This window comes from Pelodiscus sinensis, chromosome 2 (genome assembly GCF_049634645.1).
Source record: "Pelodiscus sinensis isolate JC-2024 chromosome 2, ASM4963464v1, whole genome shotgun sequence".
Classification (NCBI taxonomy): domain Eukaryota; kingdom Metazoa; phylum Chordata; order Testudines; family Trionychidae; genus Pelodiscus; species Pelodiscus sinensis.
Genome location: NC_134712.1, coordinates 248,077,514 through 248,100,695, shown reverse-complemented (window position 1 = coordinate 248,100,695; position 23,182 = coordinate 248,077,514). Strand labels below are relative to the sequence as shown.

At 40.0% G+C, this 23,182-nt stretch overlaps 1 protein-coding gene across 7 annotated transcripts in view; it reads left to right on the top strand.

The window, feature by feature from the left end:
- The window catches only part of CTDSPL (CTD small phosphatase like), a 112,992-nt gene that overhangs the window by 77,387 nt on the left and 12,423 nt on the right, over positions 1–23,182 (top strand). For 4 of the 7 annotated variants that reach the window (XM_075922870.1, XM_025183363.2, XM_025183361.2 and 1 more), the window contains 4 exons: positions 1,874–1,906; positions 11,492–11,593; positions 15,624–15,680; positions 16,661–16,876. In XM_075922870.1, the coding sequence (XP_075778985.1) occupies positions 1,883–1,906; positions 11,492–11,593; positions 15,624–15,680; positions 16,661–16,876 (399 nt within the window). In that variant the 5' untranslated portion in view covers positions 1,874–1,882. The remainder of the gene's footprint in view (positions 1–1,873; positions 1,907–11,491; positions 11,594–15,623; positions 15,681–16,660; positions 16,877–23,182) is intronic. The other 3 variants (XM_025183360.2, XM_006120574.4, XM_006120575.4) reach the window with 3 other exon arrangements.

The window sequence follows — 23,182 nt, the reverse complement described above, 5'->3', positions numbered from 1 at the left end:
GAAATACGATGATTCATTGAGGTTTCAGAGTAGGGCGTATTCAATGGACGACAGACCTGTTCTTGTTATGACAGTCAACATGTCTGTTAGTTTTCATAATAACTATGAATAGCATGATCAGCCCCATGTCTAAGAGGAATTCTCCTGTGCTGGGCAGAGCAGTGTTTCTTTTATCTGTGTGCACTGCTCACTGAGGAGATGAAACCCCAAGATGCAGGGCAGAAGTCAACTTAGCAGAGTTGTGGCTGCACCCAGAAATATCTTAATCATCATGAGCCAGTTTGTTGGGCTGATGATTGACCTATTTGCATCTGGAAACAGTAAATAAAGTGCCCTGCAGTCTTGACCCAGGATATGAAGTCCTCGTGCAAAACTAATCAAGGTCCATGCTATAGGTCTTTCTGCACGCATCACTACTTCCCAGGACTGTATCAAAAATAAGGTGTTGCTGCTGTTCTGTTTTTGTACTTCTGGCTGAAGAGGCTATGGCTCTCAGAAGTGATTAATCTAGCATTGGCTTTTGGGATGTCTCTATCCGAGGGGATCTGCTATTGCAAGACCAATCTTCCATCTTGGCCCAGATTTAAAATGAGTATTTGAATAAAGTAACTATAGCTTTCAAGGGTCCCAAAACAGATGCAACTTATTCTATTGGCTGGTTCAAAGCCTATAGTTTTAACTACCAGGTTCAACCAGTGAACATAGCTTTGAGTTCTGCTAGTCTGTTTTTATTATGACATAAAAAAGTGTCCATGCAGAAAGGTCAAGTGTATGTATTGTCTAATGTTCTACGCATGTTAAAAACAAGTTTTTTATACAACTTCCAACATTAAATGATTCTTCGAGGCATCAACCTTATTCTATGTCTACATGGTCATAGAGGACAACCTTAGTCCAACCCAGCACAGTCATAAAGGACAACCTCATTCTGCCCCTTATACCAGCTTCAGTCCATGAGTGCTGTACTTCCTACAGACCAGGGTAGGCCTCCCAAAGGCTTATATATTCAATTAGATGAGTTTATTTAAAGTTCAGAGCTTTCTCTGAGATCTTGTATTGTACTTTTAATTAAGACAGATAGTCCTCAGAACTATCATAATATTCAGGAAATAGTCTTCCTTCAGTTAAGCCTTAGGATCAACTGACAGTCTCAGAGCAAAATAAGCATGTCTCCTGTAACTGAGATCTGTTAGAAGGCCTACTTCACCAAATTCTGTGTATTGGCCATTTCCTTTCAGCAAAAGTCTTCATCCTCGAGACAAATGGCTCATATAAAATAGATCATCCTAGAGACAAACGGCTCATATAGAAATTGAAATTGACATCCAAGGTTGTAGGTTAGGTACATGGACTTCCCCATTCTCTTCAGCAGGAGAAATTATTTTTCCTCACAGTATTTTTAACAATCTGTAATTTAGAAAAGTAGTTTTGAGTGAGCCTGGCTCTGAAAGTCATCTCAGGTGGAGGGAAGTTCAGAAGGCAGGGCATTCCATTGCTGCCAGTGACTTACAAGTCCAGTTCTGCCCAGAAGCTTCAGTCAGGCTGATGTACTCATCATAACTGATCTGTGGACTTTATTACTCAAAGAAAGAAAAGTTTGAAATAAACATGGGCACATTTTCCCATTTCCTCTTACTAATTAAAGCATGAGATTTATCAGTTTATGGTCTAAAAAAAATCATTAATATGATGTGGTACTAACCAGTCATTTTAGCAACTAAATTACGAGAACCTGTTTATTTTTGTTGTATTCCTGAATACTGTACTTTAAGCATTTTGTTAAAATATTTTTAGTGTCAGATTTAATGCCTCAGATCTTTCTGTTCCACCCTTTCAAAGGCCCTTACAGTGATACTTTTTTCTTTTTCCTCAGGGTGACCAGATGCAGGTCATTCCCATACCAAGTGTATGTATTTTTATCCCATTTATTTTAATAATTTTCATAGTTTTTGCTTTTGTTCATTTTATATTATGTTGGAGTTGACTAGATCTGTTCTGTATTGCATGTTACAAGACTTTTGTTTTCTAATCTGTAAGGTTGAGGTAAATCACCTTATCTGTGTGTATAAGGTATACAGATAAAACTAATTAATAGGAACAAAAGGACAGTCCAGCTTTGTAAAACTGCCATCCACACCTGTCCATCATGTAACAACTTTGAATTTTGTCACTTTGAAAATGTATACAGAAGTACTCAAAATCCAATAAACTGACATTATTTAACAACCATTGGGGGGGGGGGGGAATCACTGGTACTAAATGGGCAGAGCTATGGCTCAACAAATCCCACATCTTGGCAGGGGGTTAAAGTAGATGACCTCGTGGTCACTTCTAACCCTATGGTTGTAGAAACTATGGTCCTTGTATTTCCTCAAGCCCCAGTTATTTAAGATGAGGAGTTGGAGATTAGAATCTGCAAAATGAGGCGTTAATTTTCTTGGCGCGAGCTACTAAAGAGTATTACAGCAACCCCACTCATGCTACTGTAGTTGTTTAAGATGGTGGTTTTATTATGTATCATAGTTTTCTGGGCCTAGCAGATCTGTTTATATCACCTGGTTCAAACTTGAAATACAGGTTGTCAGATTGGAGTTATTCAAAAGCAAATAAAAACATTTGATACTCTGAGCTAGAGATATTAAAAGTTGTTTGGACTCAAGCTTTTTTGGCAAAGCATTGATCATTCTTAAGCTGCTACTAATCTGGAATTTGGGGGCGGGTTAATGTTTTTTTTAATTGTAGATAAGCTTTTCAGGACTTCATGTGCAATTACTCTTTTACCATTTACAGTAGAGATTTAGTGCCACAGCAAAGCAATGTCAATGCAAGTCTTTGGGGACACTGATATATTTCACCTCTTGCAGGTATCCTAAATCTCAGAAGATCTGAATATTTCTCTGATTCTCCTATTTTTCTTGTATTCCCCAACACTTTAAGTCCCAACATTGAAACCACTATATTTTGGACCCTATTAATACCATCGCTTACTAGTGTTGAGATTAGTATTTTAGCCAGCCAGATCTCTTCTCTCAATCACCATCTTTTCCTGGATCTAAAAAATTGTTGGAAATTATACTTGATCCAGGACCATTGCTTCCTATTTGGTAGTCCTGAACCAGTGCCAAAAAAAGCATTACACTGAAAAACCAGTGGCAGTTTAAACTTGCTATCTCTTAGATCAGAGGTGGGGAACCTTAGGCTCAGGAGCAAGATGTGGCCCCCAGCTTGCCTGGATCATGCCCCCGAGGCTCAGCATTGGGGAGCCAGTGCTGGCGCTCCAGTTCCCCTGCCACCCACTCTCAGAGCTGGAGCACACAATATCTACTAGTCTGAGCCCCCTAAGCTCTGGTGTGCAAGGACAATGTGGGGAGTGCCTTTTTCCTTCTCAGTCAGGGGTTTCTCACTTTGCTTCTCCTTTGTATGTGGCCCCCGACTGATTTTTTTCTGTGAGTCAATGGCCCCCAACCCAAAAAAAGGTTCCCACCCCTGTCTTAGGTGATCAGAGCTAGAAGGAAAAGTCATATATCACTAGAAACCTGGAAATACCTACTCTTAGTGATGTATCGTTTTCACTCCTAGATTACTATCTTGCTTTCCAACTTCAGTTCTCATCATTTTAGCAGCACTGACAATGACTAGAACTAGACTCAAGTGCTGATAGCTCTCTCACCATATCAAAGCATAGCACCCAGCTTTAAATGGAATAAAGCATTAACTGTCTGACATGAGATTTTGCTATTCGTAAAATATAATCACAACACTGCAAATAACAGGAATGCACTAAAGCTTGGCTGTTGACTATTGCTATGAAATCATTCAAGTTCGCTCATTACAAATATAGACATCTTAACAGAAACAGCAAACTCCTTTTATACGAAATTAAGCATTCTTTCAAAGACGTACTATATTTGAGACTTCTTAAACTGTGCACTATCAGAGAGCATTCTGCCACTTTTGATATTTCCCTGGTAAGAATGTCCTTTTGAGTACGAAATTCCAAAGCTATATCCTCCTGATTTTAAGGAAATAGCTGAATTAAATGGTGAAGTTGGGATTTGATGTGCAGCGTGGATGATGCTCTGTAAATAAGACAACTGTTCGCTATTCTTATTGTTCAGGTGTGGCATGTCTCTTACACTGCACATCACCTAACCACTGCTCTAAAGAAGAACTTTTCTTTATTAATACACTTTTTTTTATTAGAGTCCCTGCTATGGTATCATAGTTCTCAAATATTACTGAACTAATCTTCACAGTATCCTGGTGAGGCGAGAAAGTTCTGAGATATTATCATTTAAATAAAGACTGAATCATCATGACTACATATAAATGGTCAGGGTCAAAGGGTTTTTTTATGTGCCCCTTTGTACTGTTAATGCAACATGCATCCTGAGCACTGAGATCCTAATGCTTTTCAATCTATAAGGCATGTAAGCCTCTGTTGAAAACCCATTGATGTCAGTGAGTCTAAAGCACATGCTGAAATGCTTGCTGAAGTGGGGTTGGAATGAGGAAGATACCTTTTGGTTGAAATACCATGTGATTATGTAGCTAAAGGTTGCACCCTAATGTTTACTATGAAGATACAAAATTGAAATTACTTAAACAACCTTAATTTTGTTTTTAACTTATATGCTTCACTTATTTAATCATTTAATATATTAACTGTTTAATAATTTTTAAATTTACTAGATTTCTAAAAAGAATTAGAGCTCTACTGGATTGTACAAGTCCCTATATGTTAAAACTGAATATCCATTCAGTTTTATGAAGCATATACGCACAAATGTAATGACCTGCTGAGATATCATCTGTGAAAATTTCTAATTACTTTTTGCATGTCTGTATAACACCGGTGTAACATCGAAATGTGATTGGCTTTATTGTATTGAAAACAATTCACCTGCATGAAGTATGTTTTTTTCAACACACAGAACATGGCAAATTTGCAAATTTTTCTCCTGACCCCAGAAAGGCACCTATGTGAGAGATCACATCCCTATCCAAATTTAATTTTCATCGGCACTCGCGGAAGAGCCTGCTGCTGCTTTTAAAAATTATTACTGCAGAACTGTTCTGCTTTTCTGTATGATGTAGAATATTGCATTTAAATTTGTAGGGGAGGAATACAGTTTAAGAAACACTGGTGTAGTAATTAGACCAGTGGTGACAGGTGTTTGTTGGACCTGTTCTTTAATGTGGTTTCCACAATCTCCCTAGGCAGTTTCAGTGTTTAACTACTTTGACAAGATTTTTCTAATGTGTAACCTAAACCTCCTTTGCTGCATTTGAAGCCCATTGTTTCTTCTCCTATCCTCAGATATGAACAAGAATAATTTTTCATCCTCCTTCTTCTAACAGTCTTCCGTGTAGTTATCTATTATAAGGACTGCCATACTAGGGCATACTGAGCTATCTGCCCAGACCCCTGCCCTCTCCCAGAGCCAGCACTCATGCCCTTCTCCTCTGTACCCTGAGCCCGCCTCTCAGATCCAGCATGCTGCACTGCCTCCTGCATCCCAACCCCCTGCCCCAGCCTGATTGAAGTTAGTGAGGGAAAGAGGGGAGATGGAGTGAGCAGGTCTGAGCTTTGGGGAAGAAGGGACATTGGCCACAGGGAAGGATCAGGGTTTGCCCTTAAATTCAGAAAGAGATCTTGGGCATGAAAAGGTTTGAGACCACTGTTGTAGTGTCTTAATAACGTTAGCATTAACAAATCTCAAGATGTGAATGCTATCAAATTTCATTTTTAACCTTTCTGGAGCCTAAAGCATTGCATTCTTGAGAAATGGTTGTTTGCCATTAGTTGACTCGTCAAACGGAAAACCAGAATGCCTGCATATTCTGTCAGAGAATGTAGTATTTCTTCAATTCACTTGAGACACTTTTGATCGATCATTGTTTTTGATGTCTGTTATGCTAATTAAGAGCATGGAAAGCTGAGATGAATACATAAGTCCTTAATTGTGACCAGTTTAATAACTTTCAAAGAGACAATATCTACTGTAATATGCATAAAGTTTTCATCTTGATGGAACAAAAGGCTTAGCAAGTACTTAAATGTTGCTTGTAATTTAAAAAGTCAACATTTGATCCCACAGTGTTTGTCCAAAAGAGTTATTTTTCTACTCTGTTCTGATGAAATACTGCAGTTTTTCAGATACTGCTGTGTAGTAAGTGAGAGTCTTTGCTGTCTTATGAATGGTGACCACTGTTTGTTGCACTTGAATTACTAAAAAGCTTGATTTTTTTTTTTTAAAGCAAACTGGTCAAGAGCTTGAGATCTCATTTTCATCATCATAGTTTACCTTCATTGACTAACTATCATGAAATATATGCTAGTCATAATTTTTCTAGGGCATTTCTCCAGCTGTCTTCATGTAGGTCAATTGAAATGGTTTTAAAAAATAATACTACGGAAATTCCTGATTCCTTTTCCTTTCCTTGGATATAAGCTCTGCTACAATTGGGTAGAAAGTGCTTCAGTTTGAAGGCTTGGATGTCACCTAAATTGAGTTACTGTCAGATATACACATCCCCTATGTTCTTTAAGCTAGCCAGGTGTTACCTTATGCTGAATTCCTACTCAGGATATTTAGTTGACACGTGAATTGTAAAACCTTTTCCTTCATAATCCATATTTTCCACACTCCTTTATCTCTGCAGGAGAAAAGAGCCTTCACATGCTAGATAGCACCAAGGGCACTGCATGTGAAGAATCAAATGAACTAGGAACCAGAAACCCATTGCTTATTTTCTCTGATCTTCAGACATGCAAACTGTTGAGAAAGTTTAATGTTTAGCATAGGGTCCCTTTAGTCATTCTGTTTTTCAAGCAGGATTAAATTAAATCCAGCTTTGTGACAGGGATCTGAATGGCAAGTCGTAGGACCCTGCCTGAGAACATAACACTTTTGTTGCATCCCCATGCACTCAGATGCTGTAACTCTGTATGAAGATGTAATAGATCTACTATTGCATCAGTCAGTCACAAGGCTGAGCAAAATATGGCCCGGGGACCGGATCCGGCCTGCAGACCACCCTGCCGGGACCCTCAGACACGCAGCTGCCACGGTTTAAAGCACAGTCTATGCAGCTCTCTGGTCTGCAAGGAGGGGAGAAGCTTTGTGTGATCTCCTGAACCCAGGACCAGTCCTCAGCTTCTATTGACTGGAAACAACCAGCCAATAGGAGCTGAGAGAGTGGCCTGGAAGATGAGAGCAACACCAAAGGTGCCATTTCGAGCGCATAGAGGAGGCAGCAGCTGTGTGCTCCGGGATGCAGCTTGCTTTTTATCTCATTCCCTAGACACTAAAGGAGTGAGGGGAAAGTGCTAACATTCTGTGCGTGCCTCTCACACCTGGCTGGTGAGCTCCCTTCATGGCTGCTGCCCCCCCCCCCCCATCCTCCTTTGGGAAACACGCTTCTTCCCCCTCCCAGAGCTGAGAGCCATGTGGAGGGAACAGCCTGTAGTTTAAAATATCTGGGGTTGCAGCAGGCAGGGAGCCTAGCCTGCCTTCAGGATGCTGCAGGGCTTTTGGCTTACTTAGGTAAGCATCTCCCAGCCAGAGCCAGCCTCTGGCACCCTAGCCCCTCCTGCATTCCAACTCCCTCCCCCGGTGACTATCCAAACACTCTGCACCCTCTTACCCCAGGTCACAACTCCCTCCCAGACTCTGTACCCCCTTCTACATCCCTCCCCCAGGCCAGAATCATCTCCTGCACCCAAACACCCTCCCAGGCCCTGCACCCTATTTTCCTGCCCCAGGTCACACCCAAGCCCTCTGCAGACTGCACCCCTATTTCCTTTCTCCAAGGTCACAATTCCCTTCCAGACTTTGCATCCCCTCCTAGATTCTCCAGGCCAGAATGCTCTCCTGCACCCCCATACTCCCTCTCTGACCCTACATCCCAATCTCCTGACCCAGGTCACAACCCCCTCCTTTACACAAACTCCCCATCAGACCTCACACCATCTCCTGCACCCCAGTTCCTTACTCTGTGCACCCTTCTGCACCCAACCTCCATCTTAGACCCCACATCTCCACCACCAAAAAGTGTAGCCCTTGATCACTTTCCAATATCTTGGAATGGCCCCACCACCACCAAAAATCTATCAGGTTGATTCCAGTTAACACCAACCCAGGAACAAGAGAGGCAAGTGTCTCTTTGGAGAAGAAACTAGGGGTTAAGACAGGGGATCCTGCAAGGAAAACCCTAGATGAAGACAGACTTTGGGAAAGCTTTGTCTATGTTTTGTGTGTAGCGTTCCTTGAGTTAAGGCAAATCTCCAGGTAGCAGGAGAGTTCTGTTAACCGGGTATGTGAATGTGCTGAATGGAGACAGAAGGATTGAGATACATTTGTTCCACTCATTACTTTGCTGGTTTTAGTGCAGTGGTCCCCAACCTTTTTTTATACTGCTGACTGGCAAACCCATTAACAAACTTTTGGCGGACCGGTAATATTTTGTGCATATTCGCATATTCGTTATGCAAATAAAATATTACTGGTCTGCCAAAATATGTACCCCAACTCTAACCCCCAGAGCTACTGTTAACAGCCAGCTTCATGAAAAGCTGAAGTTCCTGGAGCTAAAGCTGGTTGCTGTGCAGTGGCTCGGGATGAGCTGGGGTACACCTCACTCCTGAGCTATCGCACAGCAGCCAGCTTCCTAGAGCCATGCCGCCAGCCACACACCCAGGGTCTACCCCAGCCCCATGGGCGTGGCCTGGTAGTGGACCGTGGCCTGGCAGCCAGCAATTCACGGCCTTTCACTGGGCTGCGGACCAATGGTTGGGAGCCACTGGTTTAGTCAAAGCAGCTTCAAGTGGAAAGAGAAGGGAATGCAGTGCTACTTGGCCCAAAGTCAAAGACTGTTCGCTTCTTTTAGTTGAAAGCCTTTGAGACTTGTAATATTCTCAGCAATATTCATTCAATAATATTCATTCTCTTCCTGGTTTTGGTTTGATCAGTTGCCAGGGAGCAGTCATTGGTTCTGCATGATAATGCATATTAGGCAACCAATCTTGCCGTGAATTTTTTATCATGCTATTAATGCACCATACACAGCAATATCAGTCTTTGTCACAATCCCTGGTTTGGTTTTAGTCTGCAATAGTTATCTCGGCTGTTCTAATTCCACCTGAATAATATATTCATTCAGTACAGCTTATTACTAAGGGTCCAGAGAATTCTATTGACATATATTTTTCCTAAGAGACTTAATTGGGGGGGAGGAAGGAGAACATGACACACAGGGCATTCTTTTCATGACTTTTTCCTGGAGTTTATCTATTTAAAAAATAGATCCTGTTTCATGTATAATGGAACATTGGATGGTATCATGCATTTATATCTTAATTGTACTTTTGAATCCTTTAAACTGTTAGTAAAAGCAATCTCCATGTAGCAAAAAAGTTGCTATGCACTTAATGTTACCATTATGCACTTTGAACTGCTAATACAAATTGTTCTACTGTTAAATGCAAAAAAAAACCACCCCAAAAACTAACATGCCTTAAAATAAAAAAAAGTATTACCTCAAGAGGCATGATGGTCTTGTAGCTAAGATACTGAATCTCAGTTTCTCATATGTAAAATGGGGATAATTTCTCTCCCTCAGTGTCTTGTCTATTTACATTGTAAGTAAGGATGTTAAGAAGCGGGTAATGACTAATCGTGTACGATAAGCTGTGGCTCTGTAATTTAAATGCAATAGGAGCTGGGCGCACAAGTAGTTCGGCTCCGAATATATTTAAACTGCAGAGCCACAGTAGGGGTAGGTCTGGGGTAGATCCCCTGCTGCAGCTTTGCCTTTTAGATGTAGAAAGAGCCAGGCAGCTCTTACTACATTTAAAAAGCAGAGACGCAGTGGTCTGGTACCCGCCTGGCTTTTACTACATTTAAAAGGCAGGCGGGTACAGGGGGATCCAGTGAGCCAGGACTGTGAGCAGTCCCAGCTTGCATCGGCTTTGGGACCACTGCGGCTCTGCCTCCTCTGGCCCCTCCCTCTGTGCACCATAGAGACAGTGCTGGGGAGAACTGGCTTTTAACTGATTCCTGGCCCCGTGCAGCAGGGGGACTCGGCAGGGCAATATAATGACTTCACAAGTGTCTGAAGCTATTTTCATAAAAGACTATTTTATTAAGATGGACCTAAAGTTCCATTATTTATCTAATTTGAATTGCCATAAAGCCTTGGGGCCCTATTATTACACCAGAATCCTATTGTGCTATGTGCAGCACCAGTATGAATAAAAAGGCTGTCCTTACCCTATAAACTTACAATTTATATAGACCACATATATGCAAAAGTAGAAGATAAAACCCTGGGGATGGTGGAGTCTTCCCCTTCTATTGTAATTTCAGTATTGTTTTTAAACCCCTTCCTATGGGTTTTAACTAATTAACAAATTTAATTTCGTAGCCATGTTGAACATCTTACTTTATAGCCAGCCTCAATTTACCATCCTTTTCAGAACTAACCATTCATTAAACATTAAAGACACCCTTAAGAGTGTGGCAACTCAGCACTATCTCAGCTTCTTTAAATACCTAAAAGATGTATCCTCCCCCCTTCTAGTTCCTTCATGTGCTGCTGTGGTAAATGATGAAATCTGGTACCAAAGTGAAAGAATGGTACAATGAATGTTTCAACTCAGGATGCTAGGTCAGGCAGTGGATCATGCCCATGCAACCTTCTCCTGCCCCAGCTGGAGTCTGTGTTCCCCAAGATATTGCACCATTTATAGACAACTGGAGGTGGAAGTGTGTGGATCTCCCCATTATATTTTGAGTTTCACCTTTGTAGTGGGTACTGGCTATAACAGAGCCAAGTTTGATGGAACTTTCATTCACTGCATTTTTATTCTTGTGATTCTGTAGTCACAGAACACTTTAACAAGTGGTTGGAAGTAGTCCAGAACCCCATTCTGGAAATGACCATCACCAGTCTCATTTGACTTCAGAATTGAGGCTTGCCATTCAGTTACTTCATCATAGTATGCATCATGGCAAATGGAAGCATTGAGTTTCACAGTCAACCTTGTATGCTGTGGCCAGAAGCTTGCTTCCAATTACTGTTTTAGACTCTGAAATGGAGAGGAAGATAAAATGCAGCTAGCTAGCCTATATTCTGAGGCATGAGAAAGTAGGCCAGTAGAGAAGGTGAGTGCCTCTGATTGTATCCCATTTCCACCATTGACTTTAGCTACCCAGACTGTTTTGCTATGTTCATCTGTATTGCTTAAATTCATCTCCAAAGCATCTGATATTCATTCACAAAATAAACAGTACAGAAAGCAATTTGTATATACCATGGGAGCTTTCATTTCCAACTGTGTATTGTAAGCTGGCACAAAAAACTATTAAATCTTATAACTCATATCTGTGTCTTTCTGTTGCTTACTGCTATTGTGTAGTGCTGGGAGTGTACATCTTTGGTAAATGTACAGAAATTTAAATTTTTCATTGTACTAATTTTTCTTTAGCCACCTGCTAAATACCTCCTGCCAGAACTGACAGTATCGGACTATGGGAAGAAATGTGTGGTCATTGATTTAGATGAAACGTTGGTGCACAGTTCATTTAAGGTAAATATACTCTCAAGTGACCTTTACTACTTGATCATATGAATGACAGTGAACATGATAGGGTAGTCTTCTTTATATATTAACTAGTCTTACAAGCCATCCAATTACCAGATCATTCACGGATCATTTTCTTGATTAAAAAAAGATAGCTCTTTTTAGAAAACAGGTTAGATGATTTCCTTGTTAGATATTTTTTTTCCAATCTGATAGACCTTGAAAGGAACCTTTTTTGTCATCTCTATCACTATGCATTGTTTCAAGAAAGTTTTCAAAATTACTGTACTTTGTCATTCCAGATAAAGCTGTTGTGTAATTTCTCTCTCTCTCCAGAGACAATAAATACACTGCCTTCTTTGGGAGCTGTTTCATTGTCCAGTTCCTACAATTATTTTTGGCTGTGACAGGGGACAAGGTGGATAGAATGACGTCTGATAAAGTAATGAATGCTTCTCATCTCGAAAGAAAGACCCATCCTAGAAAAAACAAGACATTAATGGAATGATCCCTCAGTCCTGTCACTTTAGCCGCTAGTTATTCCAGCAGGGCTCTGTATTTAACAGATGTAAAACTTGCTGTCCTCAAAAATTGGCTTCCATTTTCTGAAATGTAAAATACTGCTCCACTTAAGTCTAGGAATCATAGGTGTGGAATTGAAATATCAAGACCTCGCTGTGCTAAGTGGGGGTATAATTTTGCTAGAAAAGATTATGACTATTACATTAATAAACCGTTGGTGTGAGTAGGAACTGTGTTCTGTGTCCATAAGAGATTGCTCCCAATGTCATGGGGTTAAATAAATAAGGCTTTGCCGATACTTAAAAGTTTAAAGCGCAGCTGCAACAGTGGCAGCACTTGGCAATGGCATGAGTGCTGGGAGACAGATTTTCTACTGCTCTAGATAAACCACCTCCACAAGGGGAGTAGCTAACAATTCTGGAAGCACAGCTCCCAGCGCTGTAGGTTGGTTCACACTGGCACTTTACAGCACTGTAACTTGTAGGGTTGCCAGATGGTTTCAACAAAAATACCGGACACACTTGACATTACATCACAATCTACATTACATCTTATTTAGAAAATACTGGATGTTTATATTTTCTCATTTATATTTTCTCAATTTGTTTCCCGAACAGAAAGCTCAAATACGGGATTGTCCAGTTCAAAACCAGACACCGGGCAACCCTAGTAACTTGCCGTGCTTGGTGTGTGTGTGTGTGGGGGGGGTGTTTTCTCACACCCCAAAGCCGGAAAGCTATATTGCTGTACAGTGCCATTTTAGACCACCTCTGGTCTTGTCAGCACAGTGACTATTCAGACTCCATTACAGGAAGGTAGATGGTGTATGGCTGTTGTTGGTGAGTCAGTCATTTAGAAGCAGAATTTTGAAGAGCTTTAAAAACTATTCTGTCAGTGTTTGTTTATTGTTCAGGTAGGATGTAGCATTAGTACAAGAGAAGTGACCGCTTCAGATTGGCTAAGAAATGAGATTCTTCTTCATGTTCAGAAAATCTGACTCGTTATAAAGCATCTTTCTTTATAGGAAGATCTTTAAGCACCACTCATATGTTTTCTTACCAAGAGCAGTTGCCAGTAATTTTGTAATACTTCTAATTTTGGTTATACTGTATTTTTTCATTTCAAACATAAATCACTTATTTTAATCCTAGTAAATATTCAGTTGCCAGGCATTTGATGTTGCAAACCATAGTTCAGTAGCGGTCTGAATCTGGAAATAGGTTGGGTTTTTTTTGGTTTTTTTTTGGTTGACTTTAAAAAGACCTTATATGGATATATGGTTATGCACACTCTCATAATACAAAGTCAGGCTGAAATTGTAGGACCCTATAGACCTGCAAGCTGTTATAGACTTACTTCAGTACCAAATCTTTGACTTTTGTAGTCACTCCTGAAGTTATACTTGGAATTTTCTTAGTATTCTATGAAAATAGAAGCTCATTTGGACTCTTGAGGGGGAAAAAACACTCACTTTTTATAAAGCTATTGCATTATTTAGAGAGCTTCAGAGGGGTAGCCGAGTTAGTCTGTATAGGATAAACTTAAAAACCAACAAATAGTATGGCAGCACTTTAAAGACTAACAAAACATGTACATTACTATGTACATGTTTTGTTAGTCTTTAAAGTGCTGCCATACTATTTGTTAGTTTTTAAGATTATTATTTAGAGAGAGAGAAACCAATATAGCAGTGGGAGAAATGAAGAATATTCAAGAAAGGATGTACATCATCCACAAAAGCAGCAAGGAATAGTTATCAATCCACAATAGAAATATCAGTGTTAACTGAATGCTCCTTATATTGTAAGTGTTGTGGTTCCTTAATTTAAATTTTATTTTCCCCTCTTGAGATTATTCCAGCCAATTATTTAAAATCATCCCCTCAACAATGTACATCACCAAAATCCCTTGTCCAAAGCAGAGTTTTGCACATACTGCAAAGGACTCGTGCTTCCTTGCATTCATTTTCAGAAGTTGATAATGGTCTGTGTATTTTATGTCCTCAGGCAAAGCTTTATAACAGCTTTTTATAAACTGCTTAAACTGTTTATTAAAAAATCCAAATATTTACAAAAAATGTTGAGCATTCCGAGAAACATGCTTGTTCTAGGAAGTTAGTTGCACAGATTCTTATTTCTGCATATTAAAAAGGCTCTGACAAAATTTGTAGAATTTGGGGTAAATCTTAATATAATGAAACCTTGTTACTCACCTCTGATGGCATCCAAATCTCAGCTAAGGTTGCTAAGTATTGGGATGGGAGTCTGTAAGTACAGTGGCTTTAGTTATTCTGTAGATAGCATTATTTCCAATACATCGCAGTGGTGCCGGTGAACTTTGTCGTGTTGAACGTGCTGCCTTTCAGTAGAGATGAGGCCCTTGCCTGCTTCAGGTCAATAAGCTTGTGATAGTTTTCACAAGGATACGGTTAACAGCTGCTCTATATACAAGGCAACTGCCTCTTTGAATAATTAAATTCCAACTACCTAAATTCCTGCTGCAGTTTCTTGTTAGTTGTGGTGTATTCTTCACTAAAATGCACTAGGGCAGAGTGCTCTGTTTGACCATTATTGCATTCTGCCCCAGGGTTTGGCTGCTTTTAAGTGGGGATGTTGCATGTGACATCATAAAAAAATGTTGAGACCCTTCAATACAAAAGACATTATGTAAAGGGCAATACTGTACTTGAAAAATGCATAACAGTAAATTTGCAGTGAAATAGCTTAGCTTCAAATATCTGCAGATGCTTGTGTTCAGCAGCAAGTAGAAACTTTTTTTATGCTCCTCTCTGAAGACAACTTCCTGAGGGAACATTTCTCATTTTCCATGTTTACGTCCTCCGCACACTTGAGCAGCCTTTGGGGTAGCTATTCTTTTGTGTTTAAACACACACCTGAAGGATAGGAGAGGGGAAGGCTGCTTTAAAATGGGGAGTTCATCAGAAATGGTAATTCAGTAAGTAGTGTATGACAGATTGCCATCATGAGACAATAGAAACAAATATTAGAATCAAACTGTTAAATCAGGGATATACTTTGCATGTTGTGCAAAACAATCACAGGTCCTGTGCAAAATCTGAGTTTAGTCATATTGAAATTGCTATGAAGTGTATTAGAAAAAACTTCTTAACTGTCAAGATTGTGGAATCACTCTAATTGGAATATTTAAGAGTAGGCTAGACAAACATCTGTCAAGGATGAATCTAGATGGTGCTTGTTCCTGTCATGAATGCAAGAGACTGGAGTTGACCTCTCGAGGTCCCTTCCAGTTCTAGTATTCTATTATTCTATTCAACCTATGCTCTATGAAGTTTTTACTTTTCAATATAAAAATTGCCAATTTTTCCAGCTGCTTATATTCTCTGTGGGGGAGAGATTTCCAAAGGCCCATATTGAGGATTTCTGTGGAATTTAGGACCCTGACTGCTATTCATACCTTTGGAAAGGTCCCCCTCTACTGGTATTTACACTTATTTTTTGAAAATATTATCTTACTTTGTTGTCTGTCTTTCTAGCCAATTAGTAATGCTGACTTCATTGTTCCTGTTGAAATTGATGGAACCATACATCAGGTAAACATTGCTTTTAAACTGTGCTCTAGTTTGTTCATAGACTATAGAATGTAAGGCCAGAAGGGACTTGTTTATCACATCAATATCTTGTGCACTATGACCTCTTGATTTTTTTGAGTCACTCTTTTCTAGAACGTATTTCCATTCTGTAACAATAGCCTTATTCTGTCTTCCTAGATGTATAACTTTGCATTTGACTGAATGTACAATTCAGATTGCTCTGTGTGACTGTGTCCTCATCGTTATTTAATTCTCTACCAGTCTCTGTCATCTGCACATTTTATCAACAACGATTTTATATTTAATTTGTACTGCATACAGATGTTCAGGGTTTTGAGTCATTTTCATTTTCTGAATAGCCATTTTAGTGACTTTATTTACTGCCTTTCAAAAAGACAAACAGGGGATCTTGCACATAAAAATACTTAAATATAGCTCATCTGTTTGTTACAAACTAAAAATAATCTGAAATTAAGTACATAGTAATATCCTTCAACTGAAATTTAGCAGGTATTCTGGATAGACTAAGTCCAGAGGGAATTGCTCCTGTCAAATGTAAGCAAAAATAAAAGCTGAATTGTGTGCAAAGAATATGTTCTCACTTCTACATAAAGTAAAGCCATGGCCTAGTTTGTCGGTTGCTCACAACACACATGAAGCTTGTAAAAAGCAGGATTACTACTCACATTCTTGTTTTATGTGGCATTTCTTGGAGGAAATGTAAATCTATAATTCCACTAATACAGTTCAGTTATAATGTCAGAAAAAAGTCACTTGAAACCTTTTAGGTTGCCTACTGTTTTGTATTGCATTTGTACTGTAGCCCTGGTGCTTTGGACCTTGGTTTCTGCAGGTTGAAATATTTCCTCAGTCTTAGTCTTTATTCAGCATTTATTACTGTCAGTTCTTAATTTTAAATTATTTCCATAATTATGATACTCCTTTATGCAAAAATGATAATTTTCAATTATTTGTCATAGATTTACAGTTGCCAAAATGGAGGTTTTCTTCTCAGATTGGTTAATGGCCTTCCTGATGAGTGGTGTCTAACTGCTAGTGTCCCTCTAACTACTTCAAAACTTTCTAGAATCGTCTCTCCAGGATTTTTATATCAATTTCTGACTCCTCTTGTGGATTCTAAGATTCTCCTAGCAGGAAGTGATTTAACACCATATTTGCAAACATTGTGTATCCAGGTAACATCTATTTCTAAGACATTTGTCATGCCCTAAAAGCACAGACTAATAGAGGCAGATTATAAATTGAAATTCCATATAAACAAACATTTTGTAAAAATGATCAACTATGCAAAATAGAGTTAAGTGTGCGCCAAGCATTCATGCATATATATTCCATCCTTTCACCTTTTACCTTTTATCTGTATTTAGATTTTAAGCTCTTCAAGTCAGGGCTCCTTGTAATCTTTTGTGTCTTTCAGATTTATAGTCTGCTTAGGGTAATATGGATCTCAATTTTTGGGACTTCTACCTTAAGTGAACTTGATTTTCAAAATACTCTGAACACTTATTCTCTGAAAAGCAGCCCTTTAGATTGGGCACCCAAAAGTGGAGGATCTCAGAATTACTAATGACTTTTTAAAATCTTGGCCCACATAAATAATACCCATAAGTTTCTCTCTTCTCCCCCCCCCATCCTCCCGCCCCCCCGACAAGCTCAAACATTGCAGTTTATATGAAAACCAGCCTGTATTAGGTACTATAAATTTAGATCCTAATTTGCTGATTAATTGAACCTGCAAATTGGTATAAATATCTTCTGTTAGTTAGAATAGCTTATAAGCTAGATAGTAAAAATAAGTGATTCCATTTTAGTTGTGAATATATACATATAATTCAACCTGAAGAAGATCTCTGTGTAAATCAAAAGCTCATCTCCTTCACCAGCAGAATATTTCTTATTGGACCAAATTATCTCACCTACTTTGGTCCCAGGATATTAGAGACAACATGGCTGTAACACCACAGCAAACAATCTTAAGTACTCTGTTTACTTATTGCCTGAACAAATATTGTCACTACCAGGGATGTAAAATCCTGTGTAATTGGTTTAATGGGTAAACACAGTGCTGACACTGCGTTTACCCATTTAATTGATTAAATGGGGTGTGGACAAGGGGGGCCCTCACCCCCATTGGGACTGCTTGGTTCCGCCCTTCTCTCAGGGGCCAGCAACCCTGCTGGAGGGGAGGGTCAGAGCTGGAGCAGCCCTTTACCTGCTGCTAAGCCATTCCTGGGTACCGTTTAACTGTAACTCGGTAAGCATCACCCGTTTAACCAACTACCCATTAACATCCCTGGTCACGAATTATCTGAAGACTGTTTGGTAGCCTGTAAAATAAGTTAGTAGGCTTAACCTGATTCCTAAAATGGAAGTGTGTATATCGCAAAAACTGTCACCACATGGCACACTTGTTAAACATCTTAGAGGCCAAAGATTAGATAGGTAATGGACTGAATTATCTTTTAGAATTGTGGTCCCTCTGCCAGCAGGGATTATATGCCTGTTCTACAGTAGAGAACTTCAGTTTTTAGGATTGTTAATCTTTCGTCATCTTTCATTTACTTACAAGGGACAGAAGTGTGTATATTTATTATTTTAGTTGTGGTAGTGTTCAAAGGCCCAGATAAGGATTGGGATTTCATATAGTCAACCTTTCACATAGGGATTTCCATCAATTAGTTGATGAGGGCACCTCCGTCTTTGAACTATAGCAAGAGCCCTGCTGAGGGTTCAAAAGCAGAAGCTCCTGCAGCACCTCAGCCTTTGAAATGTATAAGAACCAGAGCAAGAAAGTCCATTGCAGCTCTTGTACATTTCAAAAGCAGAATCACATCAGAACCGGCGCAAGCAGAGACTGCTTTAGTCTCCGCTCGTGCTGTTTTCTCCTGTCCCTCTATCTGCCCTGTCCCCCACAGAGATGATGCTGGGGGGAACTGGCTTTTAAGCCGGCTCCCCTCAGCATCAGCTCCTTTTGCCTCCCACTTGCTGCCTCTCTCTAATAGAAACAGCAAGGGGAAGGAGGGGGAGAAGTGACTAGCCGAATCACTAGTCAACTAGTCGCTTACATCCCTAGTATGACCTCCTGTATAGCACAAGTGGGTCCTGCATCAGACCTGTGACATCTGGTTGAGCTAGAACATAAAATAAACTGAATTTAATTTACTTAATTATTTGTCCAAATTCTGCCATCTTTTTATTGTGTATAAATTCCTGAAGACAGAAAATAGAAAGAGTGAGCAATTGGGAAGTATTTTATACCCATTTAAGATATGATAGAAGCTCTGAAATGTTATGAAGCTGTACTATCAATAGTTAATATCTGCTGTGTCAGAAAGCAGTAGAGTCTTGTCAAGTAGCAGATTGTCAGGAAAAATATTACTTTCCCTGAGCTTACATAAAAAAGCTCTGTTTTCAGTTCTCTATGCACTGTGAAGGAAAATCCACAGTACCAAATCTCAAAGCTTGGGCTCAGGCTGTGGAACTAAAAATAGTAGTGTAGACAGTCTAGTTTGGACCAGAAAACGACATGGGGTGGGTCTGGAGCTTGAGCTCCTCCCCAAGTAGGAACTTCTACACTATCTTTTTTAGTCCTGCAGCTCAGGCCCATAAGTCCAAATCAGTTGACCCAGGTTCTAAGACTCTGCCGTTGTTTTTTCTTTGCAATGTAAACAAGCAAAGGGTATGTGTACACTGCAGCTAAACACCCACAGCTGGACTTTGTCAGCTGACTCAGGTTCATGGAGCTCTGGCTTCCAAGCTATAAAATTACAGTGTAGAGGTTTGGGCTCAGTCTGAAATCTGAGCTAAAGGGCCCTATGATGGAACAGGTGATGTCTATGTTGCAGTTAAAAACCTGTAGCTGGCCCATGCCTGCTGGCTTGGGCTAAGTTTCTGTTTCATTGCAAGGTAGATTTCTGGGCTCAGGCTGCAGCCCCCAGGACACTGCAATCTGGGAGGGCCTCCTAGTTGTAACTAAAACATATGCGGAGTCCCAGAGCTTGGGCACCAGCCCAAGTCTTAACCATCTGCACAGCAATTTCATAACTCAAGTTAGCTGACACAGGCCAGCCATAGGTGTGTAATTGCAGTGTAGACGTACCCAAAGTGTGCATTTTTGTGCTACTCTATAATTTACTGAAGCGCCTTCTCTGACATGCATTGTGTGTCTTTGAAATCAACTTACTTTTTTCTGATTTTCTTTAAATATCTGTATTAAATGTATTAATATGCATTTGGCTACGAAAGACCTTGAATTCTCTTGGAAAATATAGCAATATAGCACATCTAGCAAGCTGTTTCTCTCTTTACGTTATAATCTGCAAGTGACACTCTGAAAGCATAATTATTCTGTCAGTGGCACAGACCTTAGCATGTTTATGGGACCAAACACCTATGAGGAACTCTCCAGTCCAAGCACATGGTGTACTTACTACAGGATGGACCGTGCTGGTCCGGTGCCCATGGGACCTGACTAGTCCCAAATGAGGGAATTTGCCGGACCGGGGAGGACCCTCCCCTTCTGGCCTGTGCTGCCCCTGAGCTAGGGTTCCAGCCTGCCCCCACTGCTGCCCCAGCCCTTCAGGGCTCTCTAGATGCCGCTGGCCTGGCTGATAACAGGGCCAGAGCTCTGCAGCTGGGGCACAGCTCCACAGCCACCTGGCTCCAGGGCCGGGGTGGAGGGCCAGAGCTTCCTGGCTGCCGCAGGGGCTGAAGCGCCCAGGCCTCTGGAGCCAGAATAGGGCTGGGGCTAGAGCTCCCTGGCCACCGCTGGGTCCAGAACTCCCCACTGTGCTGCTCGTTCCACAATGCCCTCCCCCACGGACACTGGGCTCCCAGCTGAGTTGCCAGTGCCCCCTACAGTGCTCTTGCCCTGTCCACCAGATCTCCTTGTTCCTGGGTTCTGTGGTCCAGGATGTGGTCTTGCTGGACCACGGATGTTGCCAGACCAGGGAGTCCTGGTTAAGGAAGGTACAACCTGTAATAGCATTTCTATTCCCCAAAATTTCTGACCCTCCAATTTGAGAGAGCAAATCAAAGCAATCCTGTGCTCAAATTATTAACCAGAAGTCAGGTCAATTAAACAGATTTGTTTAGTTTATTAAGTTTGTTTTGAAGAGGTTTATCAAGGGTTGAGATGGTCCTGGGCAATACAATACATCATTGTTTCTCAACCTTTTACAGACTGCAATTTTTACATTTTCCATACCAGGGCCATCTCTCCCTGGAATTCACTTCCCAGAGAATACCCTGGGAAGGGCCAGGTGGTTGTGACCTCAAGGTTTAGAAGCCATGCATTTGGAGGCTTTAATTCTAGCATCCCAGAGCACCAGTAGGGTATACTCATTTGGCTAGGAAAAGATGGATAACGTTTTAAATGAAAAAGTTGAAAAACAACAAATAGTCTAGCGGCACCTTAAAGACTAACAAAACATGTAGGCGGTGGTATGAGCTTTTATGGGTACAACCCACTTAAGCTCACGATACCATCCACATGTTTTGTTAGTCTTTAAGGTGCTGCTAGACTATTCATTGTTTTTAAGTGTTTCCATTGACAGACTAACTCAGCTACCCGTCTCAAGATTTTAAATGAAGTGACTCAGAAGTTTGGAGTTGGTCTTTGGAATGTTTTGTGCACTATATGGTAGCTTTTGGTAACTTGCTTAACACAATATTTATAGAAGGAAGTATTGACGCTGACACAGCCCTCATTCGCTCCATATGATGATTATAAGGATCCTAAGTATAGGTAGTTTTGTCCATAATCCAGGTTGCCTTACCTAACATAATTCATGTCATACACTTGAATGATGAAGAGCAGAAATGACAGCCACCTACTGTTTGATTTGGCCTAGTTTTAGACTGAGTTCTTGTTCCAGACTTTGATCTAAAGTTGCCATACTTTGTAATGAATAAGACTATTAGTCGTTCAAAATTTTAACAATATATGAAAAAGGAAAAAAATATTTTTAGTCAATGAAAATAAGAGAAATGTTTAGGAAGTTTATTTAGAATATTGTGTGATTTTTTTTTTTCCAGTGGGGAACAACTTTAAATACAGACTTCCTCTTCCTAAAGGAACCAGTTTCTCAGTTATTCTCCTGGAAAAGGCTGTGACCTGGTTCAAGTAATCCAGGATAGGCTGTGTGCAATCTAATTGGCCTATTCTTGGTTACTTGCACTGGGAGGCAACCACAACAAAGTGAACCAGATATGTGAAGACTCAAGAATCCACAGTTATTCTCCCTCTTCCCCCTCCCAGCCCCAACCCTACACCTCTCTGTTAATAGGAAGTGTATGCCTGGTGAAATGAAGATTTACAGGTGCTTGAGTTGTCTTGGTCAGACTTTTTTGCTATTGCATGAAGATTCCAAAATCCTAAAACTAATTTTTTAAAATCCAATTATATGGTCCTATTTCTAACATTACAATAAAGCATACTGTTCTGTTTATAAATGCTTCATTCTTCACCTGTGAGCCTTTCAGGTGACACAGAAAACATATCTGTAAATAGATTCTATAATAGTTACATTTAATTATGCCACCTATAACAGTTCTAACTGACAAATATATGCAGTATTGTGAGACTCTGCCTAAAGCCTGAAAATATCTTTTAAATGTTAACGTCCAAGAGAATAAAAAAGCAATGATATCCTTTAAACTGTTTTCAGAATAGAGAGATATTTAACCAAGCATGGCATCCCAAAAAGTAGATATGAAAGAAATGAGTTTTTCCTGCCTTGAAGACCATATGTAAATCTGAGAGAAAAGCCAGGAGTCAGTCAGTCTAGGGATTTAAACTGAAGACATTATATAACAGGAAAAAAGCCAGCCCACAAATAACCATGCAACATTGAGATTCAAGTCCAGTAACTAATGAAGCAAAGAAAATAATACACTAAACGAGAACGTAAGGCAGCAGAGGAGAAAAGAACTGTGCTATCAAATGGAGAAAAGGTTTGTGTGAAGACCAAGGGATTTTGTAGTTCAACTACCTGATCATGTGTTGGTATTTAACAGATAATTTTAGTAGCTGTATTGATTGCAATAAGCTACTTGTTCTTGCTGCAAAATGGCAAAGTGGCTCCTTTGCTGGAGCAACTCCTGTCTGAAAGGAGGAAAACATCTTGCAGTTGATACCAGTACCTAATAATAACTTTTCAGAAAGCAGCTTCTATAGAGAAATGCTCCCACTCTGAAGCACTAAGAAACCTTGTTTAGGAAAACACTGTTTGATCGAAGATTTTTGTGAGTGTGTGTGCATATGGAAGCAGGAAATAGTTATACATTATCCAGAAATTGGAAGTGGTTACATAATATGTACTAAGAACTCATACGCATAAGATATCTGAATTAATAATGAGGAGAAAATCTAGTGATAGGTGCCCAAGTGTCATAAAAAGGGAAAACAGAATAAAAAAGAGGAGAAACTAAAGTCGGAGGCAGGAAAAGACTTGGAATATTGTATCATAATCTAAAGCTGC